Here is a 22145-nt window from a genome sequence, read left to right on the forward strand (position 1 = left end):
TCTATCTATCTGTCAAGTTTCAAGTTGTATTCGTCATGAGAAATGACAGATAAGAAAGGAAGAAGAAGACAAACAGTGTCAGTAACACATTTACAGTGAGCAGGGAGCTGAAGTAGTAGAGATGTACATGTAGGCAGGCATAGATGAGGAAAAAGTGATTGGTAGCTGGATAAATAATAATAATGTTAATAACAATAAACAATATAGCAGTGTAAACTGGGCTGAAAAGTAACTGGTAGCAGGAATATTTAAATACTATGTTAATATACTAATGGTAATATCAACATGTAACCAGGATTAATAGTGACCAGTAGCAGGATAGATTGGACGATATTATTGGGGATGCAGTCAAAAATGAATGAACAATGAACTTCAGCGTAATCGTAGTAATACATCAAATTAATAATAATTTAGCAGCAGTGAGCGGGTGGCATCGGTAATGAGTGTGTGTGTGTGTGTGTGTGTGTGTGTGTGTGTGTGTGTGTGTGTGTGTGTGTGTGTGTGTGTGTGTGTGTGTGTGTGTGTGTGTGTGTGTGTGTGTGTGTGTGTGTGTGTGTGTGTGTGTGTGCGTGAGTGAGTGAGTGTGAGTAAAAGTGACAGTGAAGGTGTGTGTGTGTCAGAGTGGGTAGAGACCTGTGGATGGGCCTAGAGTCAGTGTGGATAGTCTGTGGGAGAGGGAGATAAGTAATAGTTAGCCATGTAACAGTCTTATGACCAGGGGATAGAAGCTGCTTAGGCCCTTACCAAAACAGATAATGGTTTTGAAATTGCAGTAAAAGTGTAGTAACTGCAGTCTACTGTGGTATTTTGGACGCAGTGATTGCACTGTAGTTACATTGCAAAATGACTGCAGTAAAACAATTGTGTTATATTGGACACAGTATTTGCAGCATACTGCAGTTTTTCTGCATTCTAACTACAGTTATACTACAGTGTAGTGCAGTTATACTGCACACTGACTGCAATCTTTTTTCGTAAGGGGGAGTCTGTTGGTCTGAGCCTTGATGCACCGCTACCGCCTGCTGGACGGAAGCATGGAGAAGAGTCCATGTCTCGGTTGGCTGGGTCTTTCTCAGACACCCCCAGGCATGTACGTCCTGGATGGCTCTGAGCTCACCCCCAGTGATGTGCTGGGCCATCCTCACCACTCTATGCAAGGCAGTGGCGGTTGATTGCGTTTTAGAGGAGGAAGGGCGTTTTTTTTTTGTGGACATGGCCTTATTTCTATTACAGCATATTGGAGGACTGTCATTCATATTCCATTCACCCAGTTCAATGTAACATCAATATTCATCTATCTATCAAAGCTATCTAGTAGGCCCACGCAAAAAAAAAACTATAGACATAGCGACATCTTGTGGGTATTGTAGGACAATGCATTTGCAACACTTGTAACCAAAAATTTCCAGTCTCCAACTACTTGTACAAGGGAAGTTTCTTCATATTTGGTTGAATAATATGTTTACTTACTTAAAAAAGTTTGATGAAGATGATTCAAGAAAAGCAATACATGTTCAACAAAAATCCTTTACTTTGCATGAAAAAGCATCATGATATAGTCCCTCATTGATAGTAAAATAGGATTCCCCATCTTTTAATTTGATGAAAATGATTGGTTGCTATGCCCTTTATGTGTACAATTCCTATTTGAACCCATTGGGTGAAAAGGCTTCTTATGGACCAATCATCACCTTTGAGACAGTTAGTGATAAAAGAAGAGCATTTTATTCGCGGGGGTTGTTGTGAAGGTCTTGCTCGTGACACTACTTTACAAAAGCGAGCAACTGGCAAGCTCGAGATCAATACTTCTGTAGCTAGCCGCAATGTACTAGCGATTTCTCCTGTCATTGTTTAAAGTCCGTTTGATTTAATTCATTAAAAAAATATATATATTTTTAAATCGTGAACATTTCAGTTGGGGAAATTCCCTACAGAAACGTTGTTTACAAGTGAATTTATGGAGGTAAGTAGCTAGCTAGCTAGCCCAGTTGGCTAACTAAATTTAGTTAGACATAAATCGTGTGACTGAGGGAGACAAGGGACACGAAAGCTTAGGACAAAAGTCAAACCGTCTGTTATTACTATGTTTTTCAGAATACGCTGTTGATTGAACTCATAAAAGTTGTTTTTTTGAGTGTTTTGGGTTTAGCGAGCAAGACACCTGCTGAGCATCTTTCTTTCTATCTTTGTAACTAACTTAGCTAGTTAACGTCCGCAAACTTACTGTTGCGAGCTAACGTACACTTAATTACAATTTGACTTGGGCCAAGTTAGCATTGTGCAATACAATATGTTATTACCCTGCTAGCTGTATATCTAATAATCAAGATAGCTAGTCAATGAAACTCTATTGTTCTGTTGAATGTTTGTATGAATATCTTTGTAATGTTTAGTTTAATAATGCAGTGAAGAATAGAATAAGTGCAAGTTCAAGAGGAGTGAGAATGGCGTTTGATCGATTCCAGAGTGCATCATCAGGTTCAGACTCATTCTTTTCCTCAAATAAGCATCAGGTGAGACATTCAAAATAAGTCTTTTACTTTTCTAGATTGCAGTTCATTACAATGTAGGCTATAGGTGATAAATAATTCAAGTGGTATGTTTATTAATGGTTTATATTAAGTAGCTGGTGTTTTAGGTATGAATTGGTATGAATTGTCTATTGTAGGCAAAACAGAATCAGGATGCTATATCTCACCAGTGACTGGCTGACGTTTTCACTAGGGTTCATGAATTTCCTTTTTTTATTGTATCTCAGACCTGTGGAACTGCGGACAATGAAAGACTCTTGCAGCCATACATCCCCTTACCCGAATTCTCATTGTCAGAAGAACCTCCCATGTCCTACACACCCTGGTCTGCACAGGATGATCCATACCAACTCATTAATTGCACCCAGAACAATGTTCAAAGCAGGTAACTAAACTAACTACTTGTTTACATCCCTGTTAGTGAGCATTTCTCCTTTGACTTTTTCCACATTTTGTTACATTACAGCCTTATTAAAATTGATTGGGAAAAAATGTTCCCTCATCAATCTATTCAAATGCAACTCTCAGAATTGTATACTGACCTGGTCCATACTGTGTTTTGTCATACCAGTATTTAACATTGACAGTCTGAAGAATGTATTGGGAAAAGGAAGACCAAGTCCTAATTTATACTGAACAAAAATATAAAGTAAAGTGTAGGTTCCATGTTTCATGAGCTGAAATAAAAGACCCCAGAAAATGTCCATATGCACAAAAAGCTTATCCCTTCCAAATTTTGGGCACAAATTTGTTTACATTCCTGTTAGTGAGCATTTCTCCTTTGCCAGGAGAAACACAATGCCACAGGTGTCTCAAGTTTTGAGGGAGCGTGCAATTAGCCATGATGACTGCAGGAATGTCCACCCGAGCTGTTGCCAGATAATTTAATGTTAATTTCTCTACCATACTGTCGTTTTAGAGAATTTGGCAGTACCTCCAACCGGCCTCACAACCGCAGACCACATGTATGGCGTTGTGTGGGCGAGCGGTTTGCTGATGTCAATGTTGTGAACACAGTGCCCCATGGTGGCAGTGGGGTTATGGCAGTGGTGGAAAAAGTACCCAATTGTCATACTTTAGTAAAAGTAAAGCTACCTTAATAGAAAATGACTCAAGTAAAAGTGAAAGTCACCCAGTAAAATAGTACTTGAGTAAAAGTCTAAAAGTATTTGGTTTTAAGTATACTTAAGTATCAAAATTAAATGTATTTAAGCATCAAAAGTAAAAGTATGAATAATTTCTAATTACTTATATTAAGCAAACCAGTAGGCACAAGTTTTGTGTTTTTTATTTATTTACAGATTGCCAGGAGCGCACTCCAACACTCAGACATCATTTACAAACAAAGTATTTGTGTTTAGTGAGTCTGCCAGATGAGAGGTAGTAGGGATGACCAGGAATGTCCTCTTAAGTGTGTGAATTGGACCATGCTCTGTCCTGCTAAGCATTCAAAATGTAACAAGTACTTTTGGGTGTCAGGAAAAATGTATGGAGTAAAAAGTACAACATTGTCTTTAGAAATAGTAGTAAAAGTAGTCAAAATATTAATTTTAAAGTACAGATACCCCCCAAAACGACTTAAGTAGTACTTTAAAGTATTTTTACTTAAGGACTTTACACCACTGGGTTATGGTATGGGCAGGCATTAGCTACAGACAAAAAACTAAATTATATTTTATCAATGGCAATTTGAATGCAAAGAGATACCATGACGAGATCCATTTTCGTGCCATTCATTCACCGCCATCACCTCCGGTTTCAGCATGATAATGCACGGCCCCATATTGCAAGGATCCGTCCTCAATTGCTGGAAGCTGGAAATTTCCCAGTTCTTCCATGGCTTGCATATTCACCAGACATGTCACCCATTGAGCATGTTTGGGATGCTCTGGATCAATGTGTATGACAGTGTCTTCCAGTTCCTGCCAATATCCAGAAACTTCGCACAGCCATTGAAGAGTAATTGAACAACATTCCACAGGCCACACTCAACAGCCTGATCAACTCTATGCGAAGGAGATGTGTCAAGCTGTTTTCTGATCCACTCCCATCTGTGACTAACAGATGCATATCTGTAATCCCAGTCATGTGAATATTCATAGTTTAGCGTCTAAGGAATTTATTTAAATTGACTGATTTCCTTATATGAACTGTAGCTCAGTAAAATCTTTGAAATTGTTGCATGTTGCGTTTATATTTTTGTTTATTATAATTTTATTGTACTGAAATCATAGAGAACGTTTCATACGTGATATGAAGACACAAGGTGTTCATGAATACACTGTCCATTTGAAATTAAGTTGAACTTCTAATAACCACTAGACTTTTTCATATATGTCCCACTCCATGTGAAATGTAAATGGTCTTCTTTTTCATGTGTTTTGAAATGCTTATGTTTTAAATCTCCAAGGAATCTCCCAGATGGAAATGACTGTGGAAGTGAAGCTGATCTCTATGGGCTGGTGTCAAATATCTTGGAGGAGGCTGATCAAATGGACAGTTACTATACTGAAGAGTAAGTTATTCATTAGGAGGGTATTTTTTTTGTCTTCAGTGATATGAGCTCATTTCTTTGTATTGGGAGACAAATGAATGGGAATTGAAAATGGAAACCGCAACGTTTGCCAGTAATGACTTTGAGACTTTCAATTGTGTTTTTAAAAAAAACATATTTAACCTTTAACTTTTCAACTCTCCTTTCAGGACATTATCCCAACTGAAATCTGTCTGGTCTCCCAAGTCAATGAGCGACGATTGCCAGCAGTACTTCCAATCAGAGTCCAAAGTGCAGTCCAACTTTCTGCCGAACCATGTTTACCCTGAGTCTTTCAGTAAAGCACAAGGGCAGCCAATGAACAGAGGTTCCGAAGAGTTCTACCAGCGTTTCAACGGCTTTGATACCAGTGACCAGCAGTGGCTCCTCTCTTCCTGCAATGGAGACATGGACACTAGATACTCTCCACAGACCCAAGAGCTGCCGAAGCCGCCGGGGCTACCACTGCCCAACGTGGGGAACGCCTACCGTTCAAACACGAGGCCGAGTAAACACGAGTACAACACAGCTGAGAAGGTTGGAGGGTTCTGTGGGTCTGGGAACGCTCTTTCTGACCACATGGATGCTTTTGCACCCTCCTTCTGCCCCCAGAGCAAGATTAATAGCCAGTGCTTTGACCACTACTATGAAGAGTGCCCAGGCCAGATCAGCGCCAAGCCCAGAAGGACCAAGCAGTACACCATGCAAGAGGTCAACAAGCTGGCCAGCAACATCCAGACTCTGATGGTGGGTGAGCAGGACAACGCATGTGGTAGGGAGCCCCAGAAACGGCAGAGTGTGCAGATGCAGTATGACAACATCATGGCCGAACAGAGGAACTTCTCCAACACCAGGATGCCTGGGCAAAGCACTCAAGCCATGCAGTTTAAGAAGGAACTAGGAGGGGAGTATGGAGCCATGCAGAGGGAGACTGATGGAGGAATGAAGAGCAAAGAGCTGCTACAGAGTGACTTTGATTCCAAAGATTTATCTGGATTTGGTCCACAACATGTTGAGTATTTCCAAAAAACAAAATCACTCTCAGCGTCTTTCAATCCTACAATTTCTCACCAAAACAAGATGGCTGTCCAGAAAGGAAGCAATCCCCTCTCTACGGGCCTGAGTCTGAACCAGTACCATTATAGCCAGCAGAACCCGTTGCAGAACAAACTCAAGCAGCAGCATCAGCAGCCAGTGGGAAACTGTTTTTCCTCTCGGCCGTCCAAGATGCTGTCCCACTCTGTGTCTGAGTTTGTACCTCAGCACTCCCACCAGATGCAGAGAGGACCACCGCCGTGCATCCAGGACTACAGTCAGGGGGACGGGCCCAGCCTCCACAGCAGCAGGGCAGGACAGAACCAGGTCAGGATGGGCATGGGCGGGCTGAGGAGGGGAGCCAGCGACAGTGACTTTGAGATGCAGCTGGACAAGAGCAGGATGCACATGGCTGGGCTGGTGGCTGATGGCTGCTCCCCCACTCAGTGCTTGGATGGGAAGACAAGGCCCCAGACCAGCACTCACATGACAGGAGACGGGGACAAGAAGCAGGGGCTCCTGCAGAACCCTTACCTCGACCTACTCGGCAGCATGTATGGCTCTCAGAGATTCGGCGGAGGAAACGGCACAGTCAACGCAGGGAAGAACCCAACCTTTCTGCCTTGCATGTATCAGGCTGTGAATGACCCCAGACAGAACTCCTGCCACATGTCTTTGAACTCTGCCAGCTTCAACTCCAGATCCTCCTTCCCCTACGGCGGCTCCATCCCCCCCATGGACCTGTGTGACCTGCTGCCAGACGGGGAGTTTCCAGCTTTCAACCCTTACCTCAATGACATGATGGGCTCCAACGGAGAGAACCCCTACCCAGGGATGATGGGAGGCCTCCGCTCCCCGAGGATAATGAGGAACCGTGGAGGACCCATGAGCCAGCTCCACTTCCACCTGGAGGAGTGCTATGAGCAGTGGAGAGTCCTGGAGAAGGAGAGAAAGAAGGTGAGCAATAAAAATGAGTGGTTCATTTAGTGGGAATATTTTTGTTTCTTGTGATCATCTTGAAATCCTTATTATTTATCTGATTATGCTGCAATAAAATACTTGGTAAGAATGACTCCCAAACTAGGATTAAAATGTGTAGTTCGATTGGTTGGCATTAAGTGTTTTAAAAAATATATATATTATGTGTTTTAGACAGAGGACATCCTTACCAAGAGTTATCCTGGAAAGCGGATTTCTGTGGTGACCAGCAGTGCCCTCCCCAAAATCCCACCTAACCCTTCCAGAGTGGACCGTCTCATCGTGGACCAGATCCGAGAACAAGCCAAGGTGAGAAATATTCATTCTTAAAAGTCTAAGCCTGGGGGGGATTCTAAGCTGACATATGGAATTGTTTTAAGATGGTCATGCTATGGATCATTTAGCTATTTGATTTAGAATTTTAGGACCCCTTTAGGTATCAAAATCTATATTTTTAAAGATTTGATAAAATATTGAATTTGGCCTTTACTACTATAGAAAAGCATTGAATAACACATTCATACAGTAAATTCGTAAAGTATTCAGATCCATTGACTTTTTCCACATTTTGTTACATTACAGCCTTATTAAAATTGATTGGGAAAAAATGTTCCCTCATCAATCTATACACAATACCCCATAATGACAAAGTGGAAGCAGATTTTCAGAAATGTTTGCAAATTTATTAAAAATAAAAAACATGAATACCTTATTTACATAAGTATTCAGACCCTTGTGTCGAGGCACAGATCTGGGGAAGGGTACCAAAACATTTCAGCAACATTAAAGGTCCCCCAAAACACAGCGGCCTCCATCATTCTTATATGGAAGAAGTTTTGAACTACTAAGACTCTTCCTAGAGCTGACCGCCCGGCCAAACTGAGCAATCGGGGGAGAAGGGCTTGGTCAGGGAGGTAACCAAGAACCCGATGGTCACGCTGACAAAGCTCCAGAGTTCCTCTGTGGAGATGGAATAACCTTCCAGAAGGACAACCATCTCTGCAGCACTCCAGCAATCAGGCCTTAACCTGTTACTCCTACCCCCTACTTTTTCGAACATTCTGTTAAAAATCGCGCAACATTTCAGCGCCCTGCTACTCATGCCAGGAATATAGTAAATGCATATGATTAGTATGTGTGGATAGAAAACACTCAGACGTTTATAAAACTGGTTAAATCACGGCTGTGACTATAACAGAACGTGCGTTTCAACGAAAAGCGCAGGAAAATCTGATCACTGAAAATGCGAAAATATATCCATGCTCCACTAGAACCCACTGTTGAATGTGAACCGCATTAAATGGGGCCGAGGTTGCAGTACCTACAGCTTCCACACGATGTCAACAGTCTTGTCATTTGCCTACGATTTGTTTCTTGGTCAAACGGACACAAGGTAGCGCCTTTCTTCCGGTCTCCGACCGGATATTTTGGTTGAGATTTACCCGGACATTATTTCCAGACGTACAGCTATAGAATATACATCACCTCGTGATCAATTTGATCGCTTATTAACGTTTACTAATACCTAAAGTTGCATTACAAAAGTATTTCGAAGTGTTTTGTGAAAGTTTATCGTCAACTTTTTTAATTAAAAAAAATGACATACGGGGAAAACACTTGACTTGAAAAACATACAAGACCAACTGGCAACAAACAGACAGAGAACACACGTATAAATACACAGGGGATAATAGGGAAGCCGGGCGACACCTGGAGGGGGATGGTGACAAGCACAAAGACAGGTAAAACAGATCAGGGCGTACAGGCAGCATCATGCTGTGGGGATGTTTTTCAGCTGTGGGGACTGGTACACTAGTCAGGATCGAGGGAAAGATGAACGTAGTAAGGTACAGAGAGATCCTTGATAAAAACTTGCTCCAGAGTGCTCAGGATCTCCGACTGGGGCAAAGGTTCACCTTCCAACAGGACAACAACCCTAAGTACACAGCCAAGACAACGCAGGAGTGGCTTCGGGACAAGTCTCTGAATGTCCTTGAGTGGCACGGCCAGAGCCTGGACTTGAATCCGATCGAACATCTCTGGAGAGACCTGAAAATAGCTGTGCCCATCCAACCTGACAGAGCTTGAGATGATCTGCAGAGAAGAACTCCCCAAATACAGGTGTACCAAGCTTGTAGTGTCATACCCAAGAAGAATCAAGGCTGTAATCGCTGCCAAAGGTGCTTCAACAAGGACTGAGTAAAGGGTTTGAATATTTATGTAAATGTTATATATATATTTTTTTAAAGTTTAAAAATAAATACATTTGCAAGCATTTTCATGCTTTGGCATTATGGAGTATTGCGTAGATTGATGAGGGGGGAAAAAGCAATTTAATCCATTTTAGAATAAGGCTTTAACAAAACAAAATGGGGATTAAGGGGTCTGAATGGTCCTTCTGTGGCTCAGTTGGTAGAGCATGGCGCTTGTAACGCCAGGGTAGTGGGTTCGATCCCCGGGACCACCCATACGTAGAATGTATGCACACATGACTGTAAGTCGCTTTGGATAAAAGCGTCTGCTAAATGGCATATATTATTATTATTATTGAATACTTCCCGAATGCACTGTAAATGGCAAAAAAGACAGTAAAAAAATACATTTTAAGAAACAGGGTTTTGAAGTGTTTGTCCTATAGCTAGGATATAGATAATTAATAATAACATAATTTGAGTCAATTGGAGGTGTACCTGTGGATGTATTTCAAGGCCTGCCTTCAAACTCAGTGCATCTGCTTGATATAATGGGAAAATCAAAAGTGATCAGCCAAAACCTCAGAAAAAAAATTGTAGACCTCCACAAGACTGGTTCCTCCTTGGGAGCAATTTCCAAACACCTGAAGTTACCACGTTCATCTGTACAAACAATAGTACGCAATTATAAACACCATAGGACCACGCAGCCGTCATACCGCTCAGGAAGGAGACACGTTTTGTCTCCTAGAGAAGAACGTACTTTGGTGCAAAAAGCGCAAATCAATCCCAGAACAACAGCAAAGGACCTTGTGAAGATGCTGGAGGAAACAGGTCCAAAAGTATCTATAGCCACAGTAAAACGAGTCCTATATCAACATAACCTAAAAGGCCGCTCAGCAAGGAAGAAGCCACTGCTCCAAATCCGCCATAAAGAAGCCAGACTACGGTATTCAACTGCACACGGGGACAAAGATTGTACTAATTGGATAAATGTCCTCTCGTCTGATGAAACAAAAATATAACTGTTTGGCCATAATGACCATCGTTATGTTTGGAGGAAGAAGCCGAAGAACACCATCCCAACCGTGAAGCACGGGGATGGCAGCATCATGTTGTGGGGGTGCTATGCTGGAGGAGGGATGGGTGCACTTCACAAAATAGATGGCATCCTGAGGGAGGAAAATTATGTGGATATATTGAAGCAACATCTCAAGACATCAGTCAGGAATTTAATGCTTGGTCTCAAATGGGTCTTCCAAATGGACAATGACCCTAAGCATACTTCCAAAGTTGTGGCAAAATGGCTTAAGGACAACAACGTCAAGGTATTGGAGTGGCCATCACAAAGCTCTGACCTCAAACCTATCGACAATTTGTGGGCAGAACTGAAAAGGCGTGTGCGAGCAAGGAGGCTTACAAACCGGATTCAGTTGCACCAGCTGTCAGGAGGAATGGGCCAAAATTCACCCAACTTATTGTGGGAAGCTTGTGGAAGGCTACCTGAGACGTTTGACCCAATTTAAACAATCTAACGGCAATGCTACCAAATACTAATTGAGTGTAACTGACCCACTGGGAATGTGATGAAAATTAAATCTGAAATAAATCATTTTTTCTACTATTATTCTGACATTTCACATTCTTAAAATAAAATGGTGATCCTAACTGACCTAAAAACAGGGAATTTTTACTATGATTAAATGTCAGGAATTGTGAAAAACTGAGTTTAAATGTATTTGACTAAGGTGTATGTAAACTTCCGACTTCAACTGTATATATTTTTTACACATATTTAACCCACTTTTTGGGTAGGCGCAAAACTACCATAATATGTCCATACATTTTGCATAACCAGTACCAGTTACCTACAGACGAGTCCCATGACACTTGGGGCCGCATTAGTTTGTAGGCCAAACGCAGATGCCGAAGTGCGACATCGACAGATGTGGTGGAAAGAGACGCACCCAATGCAGACATCTCTAAGTTAAACTGACAGATTTTAATGGAGATTTTTTTTAAACGATGTTACTTAGATTGACGCACCGGTGCGTGAATCGACTCTAGGAGGTTAAATGTCCCCTTTGGAATTTTAGGATTAGATGATGGCTAATTCCATGCAAGTTGGCATGAGTGTTGATAGAATAGTTGATTAAGACCAATACATGAATACCAGTTGCTGTAGGCTAGATGAACACCCATCAAGTTCTGCAAGTGTTTCAAAATGCATTTGAATATTTTTTTATGGAATTTATTTTCCTCTTATATCATAGGTGGTGAGCCTTCTGGGTAAAATGGAGCGTCTGCGTAGCTTCCCCCTCCATGCCAATATTTGTTCAGCGCTGGACAGACACCTCGAGGCTATTTACATTACCCAGGCCAGACGCAAGGAGGAATTTGTCAACACTTCAAACCGTCAGAGACAGGCCAGCACACATTTCAGAGAGGACAGAGGTAACTCAACACTAAGTCATTAATGAGCCGCAGCTAGTTCTAAACAACTAAATCCCCAAGCATTTGTCTGTGCATTGTCTTCTAATTTAGTTTTAGATTTATTCTGGAAATATGGCTGCCATTGTTTATTCTGTAGAACCTTTTATATGGTGGTCCTTCTGTAGCACAGTTGGTAGAGCATGGCGCTTGTAACGCCAGGGTAGTGGGTTCGATTCCCGGGACCACCCATAAGTAGAATGTATGCACACATGACTGTAAGTCGCTTTGGATAAAAGCGTCTGCTAAATGGCATATATTATTATTATTATATATTTTATTTCCTTGAAAGAGCAAATAACAGTGCCTATCTTCTACATTTGCCTTTTCGTGTTTGGGATGAGCAGCATTTGTCAGCTCTGATGATGAGGCCTAAAAACCAGTGGTGGAAATTGTCATATACCCAATTGTACCCAATTGTCATACTTGAGTAAAAGTAAAGATACCTTAATAGAAAATGACTAAAGTGAAAGTCACCCAGTAAAATCCTAAAAGTCGAAAAGTATTTTATTTTAAATATACATAAGTATCAAAAGGAAAATGATAAATCCTTTCAAATTCTTTATATTAAGCAAACCAGATGGCACCATTTATTTTTTATTTTTTAATAGATAGCCAGGGGCATGCTCCATCACTCAGACTTCATTTACCAAGGAAGCATGTGTTTTCTGCCAGATCAGAGGCAGTAGGGATGACCAGGGATGTTCTCTTGGGATGTTCTCTTAAAAAGTACATCATTTTTTTAAAGGAATGTAGTGAAGTAAAAGTTGTAAAAAAAATAAATAATAAAGTACATATACCCCAAAAAACTACTTAAGTAGTACATTCAAGTATTTTTACTGAATTACTTTAGACAACTGCTGTCTAATTTTTTTGCCTGTATTCCTGCTAGATATACTGCTACTTGCTACAGCACTGGGGGGTCTGTGTTTGACCACAAGGAAGTCCCGCACTGCCCTGTGGTGTGCCCTACAGATGACCCTACCCAAGTCCAACACGGACAAGCTGGATGAGCAGAGCACCTCTGAGGAGACCAGCCCAGGGAGAACACTTATCCAGTTCTGATGCCACTGAGCCAGCCTATGGTTCACATGTGACACTCACTCACGTTCATGCTATAGATGTTGCTGAGAGCAAGACCAGTGAGGAGCATTAGGCCAGATGAAATTTTGATCACATCATTAGACAGAACAAAAGGAATTCTTGTATGTAGGCTCAGTTTGAGCAAATAGAGGAAATTAATTATTTTTTGGAGATTATCAGTCTTATTTCAAATCTATCCTAAAGCAGGTGGTTCAGAGCAATGTAATGAGATAACCAGGGGTGCATTTATTTTAAATGGCAGTACAATTCTATTATGCTGTTGAATTGAGAATCCCCATAATCCCTTCAGCCCCAGTAATTCCCTGTTAACGAGCTTCTATTAGGAACATGAGAGAGAGCAGAGCCTGATCAGATATGTTGGTGGTGATAACTGTAGAATATACAGTATTACATTCATCAGTATTGTCAACTACCTTAGAGCTAGGGTCCTTGCAGTCATTGCAAGGAAAATGAGTTTAATTGACCTTAGTGGCCACAAATGTACAATTTGATTGATAGTTGCTCTTGGGCTAGGGGAATTCATAATATGAAATGTGTTAAGGCTTAATTTATCTTCAAAATCACCACATTTTGTGATTAGGGTCATCGAAAATAATGGGAATCTTGGAAAGGCCGAATATTATTTAAAGACACTATTTATAATTATTAAAACATGGCAGTCATTTGAATGTTTTCCTGATTGTTTTACTTATTTATTTGAATGTGATTTGACATTCAGTTCTCTAATATGCTTCTTAACAACCAATAATTGTGGATAAGTGATCATTGCCTCCTCTTAACTTGAGTGGATATGGCAATGGGAACCACTTTTCTGTCATATTCCATGTTAACATACCAATCAATCGTCAACTTGAAGCATTGTGTTTCCTCGGTTTACCTGAAAAGCAACATAGTCAGTGTATTGTTTTTACTTACTCTCAGTAGGTTAGAAATTTGGACTGGTCATGCATTGATGTTAATTCAATCTTATGTTATTCTTATTTTGAATTTAGTTCTCTGAATGTTAATCAAGCTGCATTAAAGCTCATTTCAAAACATAAGAATTAAGTTTGATGGACACATACTATCAATGACATAATACACACTCGTAAGACAGGTGGCAAACATGTTCAAACCCCTGTATTTTTAATGTTCCTGTTTGAAATTGTATGTTTCACGATAATTGTTTGTTTTATTAATTCAAAAAACAATAAAGCTCTTTAAAATGGCATTTATTTATTCAAAAAAATGTTGAAAACGAACCCCATTGCCATTCTGCAAACATTGTACATGATATAATCGAGGTATACAGTATCAACCACCACGTTGTTCTGATTCTCATACAAGAGAGTGCATAGACAGTACATGAAGACTGGGGTGACAAAATGAATGTATTTAATATGACAATGCCTTGAGTGAATCCGTCTCCAAAGAGGAAAAGCATTTGCAACACATTGGCTCAATCTTTGAGTGAGTTAAGATCCCATAGAGCACTTCCCCTTCCTTTTACTACAATATAGTAATTGCAGAACATTTGAATGCCATTTAAAAACATTTATCTTGGAAAAGTATTACTTAAGCTGGGCAAACATTTTAGAGCGAATGCTTGCATGCTACATCTATTGAATGACTATTCATTTTCAGAGACAGTCTCCCCATTAGTAGAGGCATATTGAAAAGGAGGCAATGATACAGAAACATCTGCCTCTTTAGTATTAACATGGTAGGATGAAAGATGCAGGCAAGAGCTTGTGCAGGTTGATCATAGCAAGTAGAGATAGACTATTAATGTTGGCTTTTCATAGTCACTGATTTACTTTAATCACAGTTGAGGAGAAAGAACACATTGTAGATAGATGGACTGTTTCCCAGTTTTAGATAAAGCTTGATGACTGAAACCAATAGAAAACTAAAATGGTAATTGGTTAAAACAATTCATGTTCAGACAAGTTCTTGTTACAATGTCATGTTACAATCATAAGGGTGGAAAATAAGGGATAGGTAAAAAATAGATGTTGATTTAATTTTTTTTTATCCAGTAACAAAACATTTCATGTGACAATGTCCCACGGTGTCATTTGTTTTTCTCATCTTTTGCGTTCCCCTTTCTGTGTGCGTTTCTTCTCCTTGTCCTTCCTGTCCTGCCTGGCTAGTTTATCCTTCTCACGCTGCATCTTGTCCGTCTCTTTCTTCTTATGCGAGTCTTCCTTAGCCTGGTCCCTCTGCTGTTTCTTCCTGCTCAAAACCTCCTCCACGTTGGTGTTCTTAAACAGGGCTGAGGCGACCAGTAAAGGAGTTTCACAGCAAAACCAACATCCCTATTCCTAAAGCACCTCAGAGTAGGAGTGCTGATCTAGGATCAGGTTTCCCCAAAACATTTCATCAAGATTTAATAGGCAACACAGATCCTGGATCAGCACTCATTCCAAGGCGCTTTACATATACAGACCAAAATGTACTATTACCTGGGTTAAGAAGTTGACGATGCCATAAGTGGTCTTTAAAAATATAGTACTGGTTAAATATTACTTAATGCAGTAAACAATACATTTGCACTCCATTTTAGTCATTTAGCAGACACTTATCCAGAGTGACACAGTTAGTGCATTCATCTTAAGATAGCTAGGCGGGACAACCACATATCACAGTAAGTACATTTTTCCTCAATAGGAGTTATCGGAGGAGCAATAAGAGGCATAGACAGGATACATTTATCACCACTGGCGGGAAAAGCCTGCTCCTCCTCTTCAGCTTCAGTGTTGATGTCAAGGAAACTTGAAAAATAGTGCTCCTCATTGCAGTCACATAAAAATTAACATTTTGGGAAACACTGCTTTCATTATACATTTCATAAATAAACACTTAAGACATTTAGAGCTGTATAGGTTTAACAAGGGGCAAAGCATAACTGTAGGGACACACAATAGGTGCAATATATTGAGCCAAGGATATTCTTCATCATCTGTGATATTGGCATATTGAGCCAGGACTGCTTCTTTAGCTTCTTTCCTCTTCCTGGACTCCTGAGATACTTCCTTCTGTTTCACCACAATCTGTGCCTGCTTCTCTATCAGATTGGCAATGGCCAGTACCTCAGCTAAAGACCGAGAGAGAGGGAGGGAGGAAATTCAACAGATAATTCATACAACGGCTGCTCCAGCTATTAGCTCTTGTCTGAAAGTACAGCTAGAATAATTTGTCTTTTAAATTTCTAGCTTTTGATTTATGTTCATACCATCCTCCTTGTTTTTGGTTGCCGACCGGGCACAGCTCTCAGCCCACTGACTAATGATCTCTTTGCAGACATCTTCAAGTTTCTCATCCTCCTGTGCATGGAAGACAGTAGAGAATGGAGATGCAATTAGTGAATTTGAACATATCGCTACTTTGAGACAAATATGGTTAGATGCAGCCCAATATGGCAACTTTAGTATGGACGAGTGGGTGTGTTGAAAGGAGTGGCTGTATGGAATGTGAATCAGCTAATTGGGCAGATGTTGCCACTCAAGACCATTTTGCGTTGCTGATTGGGCTGTATGACGAGTCGATAAGCCGGTGACCAGTGTACAGGTGTTGTATCGACCAGCCTGCCGGCCATAAAGTGCTTCCGACAGGGCAGCTGTATCGCGGTTGTGTCGCTGGTGGTAGCTAACATGAGCATTCCCTCCACTGATTTTATTTCAAGTAAGATAGCAGCCTATACAAAAAATAGCATTTATTTGAAAATGTTTAGGTCCATTATAATTTATACATAAATGTATAGTTATAGATGTTCAGGAGTGTTTAACCCAAAGTATATATATATATATATTTTTTTTTACTCAAACCTCCTGCCGGGCTAGATTGAATGGGCTCCCAAGCCAGATGGGACAAATGGTCTAACCCAGTGGTTCACAAACTATGGGGGGCGTGAGGGGTCGGCAGTCTGGCGTTCAACATACTTTTGAAAGTTGTAATAGTAGATTGTACAATGTTCCATTTTGTAATTGGGTAGTGCATCGTCCATTTTCCTCTTGTCATGTCAGTCATTGCATACATTGGAGAGCTATTTATTACTTGTCAGAAATGTCCAGATCAACTAGCCCAGTGGTTCTCAAACGTTTTATAGTCCCGTACCGTAAACATTCAACTTCCAGCTGCGTACCCCCTCTAGCACCAGGGTCAGCGCACTCTCAAATGTTGTTTTTTGCCATCATTGTGTCATGACAGTTGGCCTGGGGGTAGGTTTATGACTGTCATAAATACCTCTTCCCCCCCTTTTCCTCTCTCTACCCTACTGATGTGACATTTGTAAATCCCTTGGTTAACATAGAGATTCTGGTAACATCAGAAGGTGGGGGGAAATGAACTATATTCTGGTAATCCGACCAATTGAACATATGTGGTGGTACTTAATGAATATGATGTCAGTTCGGTTGTCATCTGAGACATTCTCATCAATGATAGGATGACAAACTCTACAGTGAAAAGTCTGCACATTGTAGTTATCGGATTCACATGGAATTGTTCAATTTAAATGTTTGAATATGGAATTATTGGTGAAGAGATTAAATGTAATTTTAGCTTCCAAATGAGAGATTTGGGTTTTCATAAGGTTAGGGCTCTGCTCAATCAGTGACCCACCCCTGTGAAGAGACATGGATTATAAAACTTTTAAAACACACCCTTCTCGCTCCACTATATAAAGCCTTGATGAAAATGTAACCTCCTGTTCCGAGGATGTGGGGACGACGGTCCGATGTCAGAATGGTTCAGATAATAACTACAGAAGCCAAACTCAGCGTGAGCTTTGGTTGCGAATGGTATTAACTTTGAACTCTTATTGACAACAGAATTGATACCTCCTAGCTGTTGAATTAGCAACAGCAGCTGCAAACGTGGGCTAGGAAAGAACAAACAGAGTATCCCGTCTACCACACAATGACGTTACTACAACGTATCCAATTTACCACGAGAGACATTCTTCAAAGGACTCTGTTGGGCAACACGGCCTTCCATCTACCACCAACCTACCGAGGTGCAGCTCAGAGTAAATAGACTGCTCAAAAAAATAAAGGGAACACTTAAACAACACAATGTAACTCCAAGTCAATCACACTTCTGTGAAATCAAACTGTCCACTTAGGAAGCAACACTGATTGACAATAAATTTCACATGCTGTTGTGCAAATGGAATAGACAACAGGTGGAAATTATAGGCACCAGGGTCAGCACACTCTCAAATGTTGTTTTTTGCCATCATTGTGTCATGACGTTGACAGGCCAGTACATCAGGAGACGTGGAGGAGGCCGTAGGAGGGCAACAACCCAGCAGCAGGACCACTACCTCCGCCCTTGTGCAAGGAGGAGCACTGCCAGAGCCCTGCAAAATTACCTCCAGCAGGCCACAAATGTGCATGTGTCTCCTCAAACGGTCCGAAACAGACTCCATGAGGGTGGTATGAGGGCCCGACGTCCACAGGTGGGGGTTGTGCTTACAGTACAACACCGTGCAGGACGTTTGGCATTTGCCAGAGAACACCAAGATTGGTAAATTCACCACTGGTGCCCTGTGCTCTTCACAGATGAAAGCAGGTTCACACTGAGCACATGTGACAGAGTCTGGAGATGCCATGGAGAACATTCTGCTGCCTGCAACATCCTCCAGCGTGACCGGTTTGGCGGTGGGTCAATCATGGTGTGGGGTGGCATTTCTTTGGGGGGGCCGCACAGCCCTCCATGTGCTCGCCAGAGGTAGCCTGACTGCCATTAGGTAGCGAGAGGAGATCCTCAGACCCCTTGTGAGACCATATGCTGGTACGGTTGGCCCTGGGTTCCTCCTAATGCAAGACAATACTAGACCTCATGAGACTGGAGTGTGTCAGCAGTTCCTGCAAGAGGAAGGCATTGATGCTATGGACTGGCCCGCCCGTTCCCCAGACCTGAATCCAATTGAGCACATCTGGGACATCATGTCTCGCTCCATCCACCAACGCCACGTTGCACCACAGACTGTCCAGGAGTTGGCGGATGCTTTAGTCCAGGTCTGGGAGGAGATCCCTCAGGAGACCATCCGCCACCTCATCAGGAGCATGCCCAGGCATTGTAGGGAGGTCATACAGGCACGTGGAGGCCACACACACTACTGAGCCTCATTTTGACTTGTTTTAAGGACATTACATCAAAGTCGGATCAGCCTGTAGTGTGGTTTTCCACTTTAATTTTGAGTGTCACTCAAAATCCAGACATCCATGGGTTGGATAAATTTGATTTCCATTGATAATTTGTGTGTGATTTTGTTGTCAGCACTTCAAATACTACAAAGGACCTTGTGAAGATGCTGGAGGAAACAGGTACAAAAGTATCTACATCCACAGTGAAACAAGTCCAATGTCGACATAACCCGAAAGGCCACTCACCAGGGAAGAAGCCACTGCTCCAAAACCGCCATAAAAAAAGATCGTACTTTTTGGAGAAATGTCATCTGGTCTGATTAAACAAAAATAGAACTGTCGATAATGACCATCGTTATTTTTGGAGGAAAAAGTGGGAGGCTTGCAAGCCGAAGAACACCATCCCAACCGTGAAGCACGGGGGTGCTTTTCTGCACAAGGGACTGGTGCACTTCACAAAATAGATGGCGTCACGAGGGAGGAAAATTATGTGGATATATTGAAGCAACATCAAGACATCAGTCAGGAATTTAAAGCTTGGTCGTAAATGGGTCTTCCAAATGGACAATGACCCCCAAGCATACTTCCAAAGTTGTGGCAAAATGGCTTAAGGACAACGAAGCCATGGTATTGGAGTGGCCGTCACAAAGCCCTGCCCTCAATCCCATAGAACATTTGTGGGCATAACTGAAAAAGCGTGTGTGAGCAAGGAGGCCTACAAACCTGACTCAGTTACATCAGCTCTGTCAGGAGGAATGGGCCAAAATTCACCCAACTTTTTGTGGGAAGCTTGTGGAAGGCTACCCAAAATGTTTGACCCAAGTTAAACAATTTAAAGGCAATGCTACCAAATACTAATTGAGTGTATGGAAACTTCTGACCCACTGGGAATGTGATGAAAGAAATAAAAGCTTAAGTAACTATACTATTCTGACATTTCACATTCGTATAATAAAGTGGTGATCCTAACTGACCTAAAACAGTAAATGTTTACTAGGATTAAATGTCAGGAATTGTGAAAAACTGAGTTTAAATGTATTTGGCTAAGGTGTATGTAAACTACCAACAACTGTGATAAAAAAAATATATATATACCTTAATCACATTTTTATTTGGCGTATCACTGACGGCATTGTGCGTACACCCCAGTTTGGGAATACCTGTACTAGCCCATGTCAGCTAACGTTTTTGTATCTACCCAATAAATGTTGTAATGTTTGAGTCACTCAAATATTAAATGAACACACATTAGACATGGCAAAATGTATAGAATTGCAAGACAATGAGCTTTAAAACGGTCAAATATTCTCTGCACGTCATGACAAAATGTGTAGAATTTATGGAAATAAACGTTCAACCTTCCAAATGTTCTCTCAACAAGAGGGGTGAACAGTTTATCTCATGAACAGTGCTTGTGCCCATATAAATAGATGTGGCGCTCACGCGTATTCTTCCACAATGCTGAAATAGGGCTACTACTTTTCTTTCGAGACTCCCACACGCCACATTGAGCTGCAGTTACCCCTTTCTCATTTGAGAGCAAGTGGGAAGGACGTCGTGTCAGTGAATCATCAGTTAGTATAATGTGCTATGTCAGGTGTTGCCAAATTTTGGAGTAGCCTACTGAGCATGTAGGCTTTCTCCAACCCTGATCTAACAAACTTGATTCAACTGAACCTGACGAGCAGCTGATTAGTGAAAACGAAATCCTGCAAATGGGTTGGTACCCAGTAGCTCTCGAGGCATGGCCACCCTGCTGTATGTCATAACCATCTGTTTGTCTGGAGAGTTCCACCGACGTCTCAACACCGGCTAACCGGCTAATAATAGAAAGGGTCTGGACAACTTCAGGTTTGATTCGCCTAACCCCCATCTCCAAATATGGCTAATGCTAGATTGACACATGTCGCTAACGTTGTTACCAGTTAGTTATATGGGAACAGATCGATTGTAGTCAACACCCACTTGTAACCATTGAGCACGTTAGCCAGCTATTGACTAACTTACCGCGGCGCAAGCATGGCATGTCTGCCCCCTATATTTACCAGAAACGCAGATAGAATTCCTAGCAGTGCGTCCTCCTTCTCTTCGTCACTCTCCTCCTCTTGAAGTATTCCTAAAATATAAGCTCCATACACCTCCTGGTCCACTTCCAGGGAGTCTAGTCGATCATTCAGCCACTTCTCAAACTCCCCGGCATCTGCCATGGACGCCGCCATCTTGGCCGTTCGGGGTCTTCCACACCCTACGACGATCCGCTTGTATTGCCTGCTAGATAAAACTAGCAGAATATGGTTGCTGCCTCGTACACTGTTTTAGTGATTGCCAGGAAATAATAAATAATTTACATTATTGCATTTAAGGAGGGATAATTAATCAACTACATCATCCAAAATGTTATTCATTCGTTTATAGACGTCAGAATTCTTTAAAAAACTTCATGCGAGATTATGTGACCAATTGCTACATTGAAATTATATCCGTGAATCAAACGACATAGTTAACACACCCCTATAATAAAATGTTAATGAGATTTTATCATGCTATTCTATGAGATTCGAGAGACTCCCCCGCCTTGACTCAGGTGACGTGGACACAGATGTGGTTCTCTACTTTTCACCACTGGGTGGGAGTATAAGACATAGTCTGATTTTTTAGTCAAGTATATTTTTTCTCCAGTTCTACAGCCTAAAAAAGTTTATATTTGCCTAAAAAAAATTATATCTTATCTCACATGCATGACCATCACCTGGATATGCTGAAAGATTGTTGTGCATCTAAATGTATCTCTGACTCTGGACAATGTTTCCTGATCACTAGTTGCTGCTCCCAGTCACACAAACTAGTACTGTTGATAGTGAGACAAGTACCGCCCCCCAGCTGTTGAATACATTAAGGAAGGTTTCCAAGGGGATGATCTCACCCTGCATCCAGAGAGGCCTCACTGTGTTTGGGGTATCTGTTGCCCCTTATCTTCCCTCCCTACCTCCCTGCTTCTCTATAATGATTTCACACGTCGCTGGTCTTGTAATAATGAAGTGTGAAGCTTCTGTGCTGCCATGGAGAAGCTGCCACGTACAACATCTCCTCATGGCCTATATACATGTAGCCAGATCCTGACATTGATGTGAGCCAAGTTTAAATTAAACAT

At 41.5% G+C, this 22145-nt stretch overlaps 2 protein-coding genes across 3 annotated transcripts; one reads left to right on the forward strand and one right to left on the reverse strand.

Annotated features, from left to right (window-relative positions):
- The first annotated feature begins 1741 nt into the window (after positions 1–1741).
- On the forward strand, positions 1742–14073 carry LOC118370818 (meiosis-specific coiled-coil domain-containing protein MEIOC-like). Of its 2 annotated transcripts, none has more exons than XM_035755978.1 (8): positions 1742–1963; positions 2394–2513; positions 2759–2916; positions 4942–5046; positions 5235–7056; positions 7252–7386; positions 11543–11723; positions 12652–14073. In XM_035755978.1, exons 1-8 carry the CDS (start codon positions 1958–1960, stop codon positions 12822–12824), a joined length of 2700 nt encoding a protein of 899 aa, XP_035611871.1. In that variant the 5' UTR covers positions 1742–1957; the 3' UTR covers positions 12825–14073. The 2 variants fall into 2 exon arrangements, with proteins under 2 accessions (XP_035611871.1, XP_035611872.1); XM_035755979.1 differs by having other exon boundaries at positions 2407–2513.
- On the reverse strand, positions 14059–21553 carry LOC118370819 (coiled-coil domain-containing protein 43-like). The gene is made up of 5 exons (XM_035755980.2): positions 21040–21553; positions 16078–16168; positions 15795–15939; positions 15552–15598; positions 14059–15117 (listed from the first exon to the last, which is right to left on the reverse strand). The coding sequence occupies exons 1-5, from the start codon at positions 21211–21213 to the stop codon at positions 14930–14932; spliced, it is 645 nt and encodes a 214-aa protein (XP_035611873.1). The 5' UTR covers positions 21214–21553; the 3' UTR covers positions 14059–14929.
- Between the last annotated feature and the right edge of the window lie 592 nt (positions 21554–22145).

Source organism: Oncorhynchus keta, chromosome 5 (assembly GCF_023373465.1).
Source record: "Oncorhynchus keta strain PuntledgeMale-10-30-2019 chromosome 5, Oket_V2, whole genome shotgun sequence".
NCBI lineage: Eukaryota > Metazoa > Chordata > Actinopteri > Salmoniformes > Salmonidae > Oncorhynchus > Oncorhynchus keta.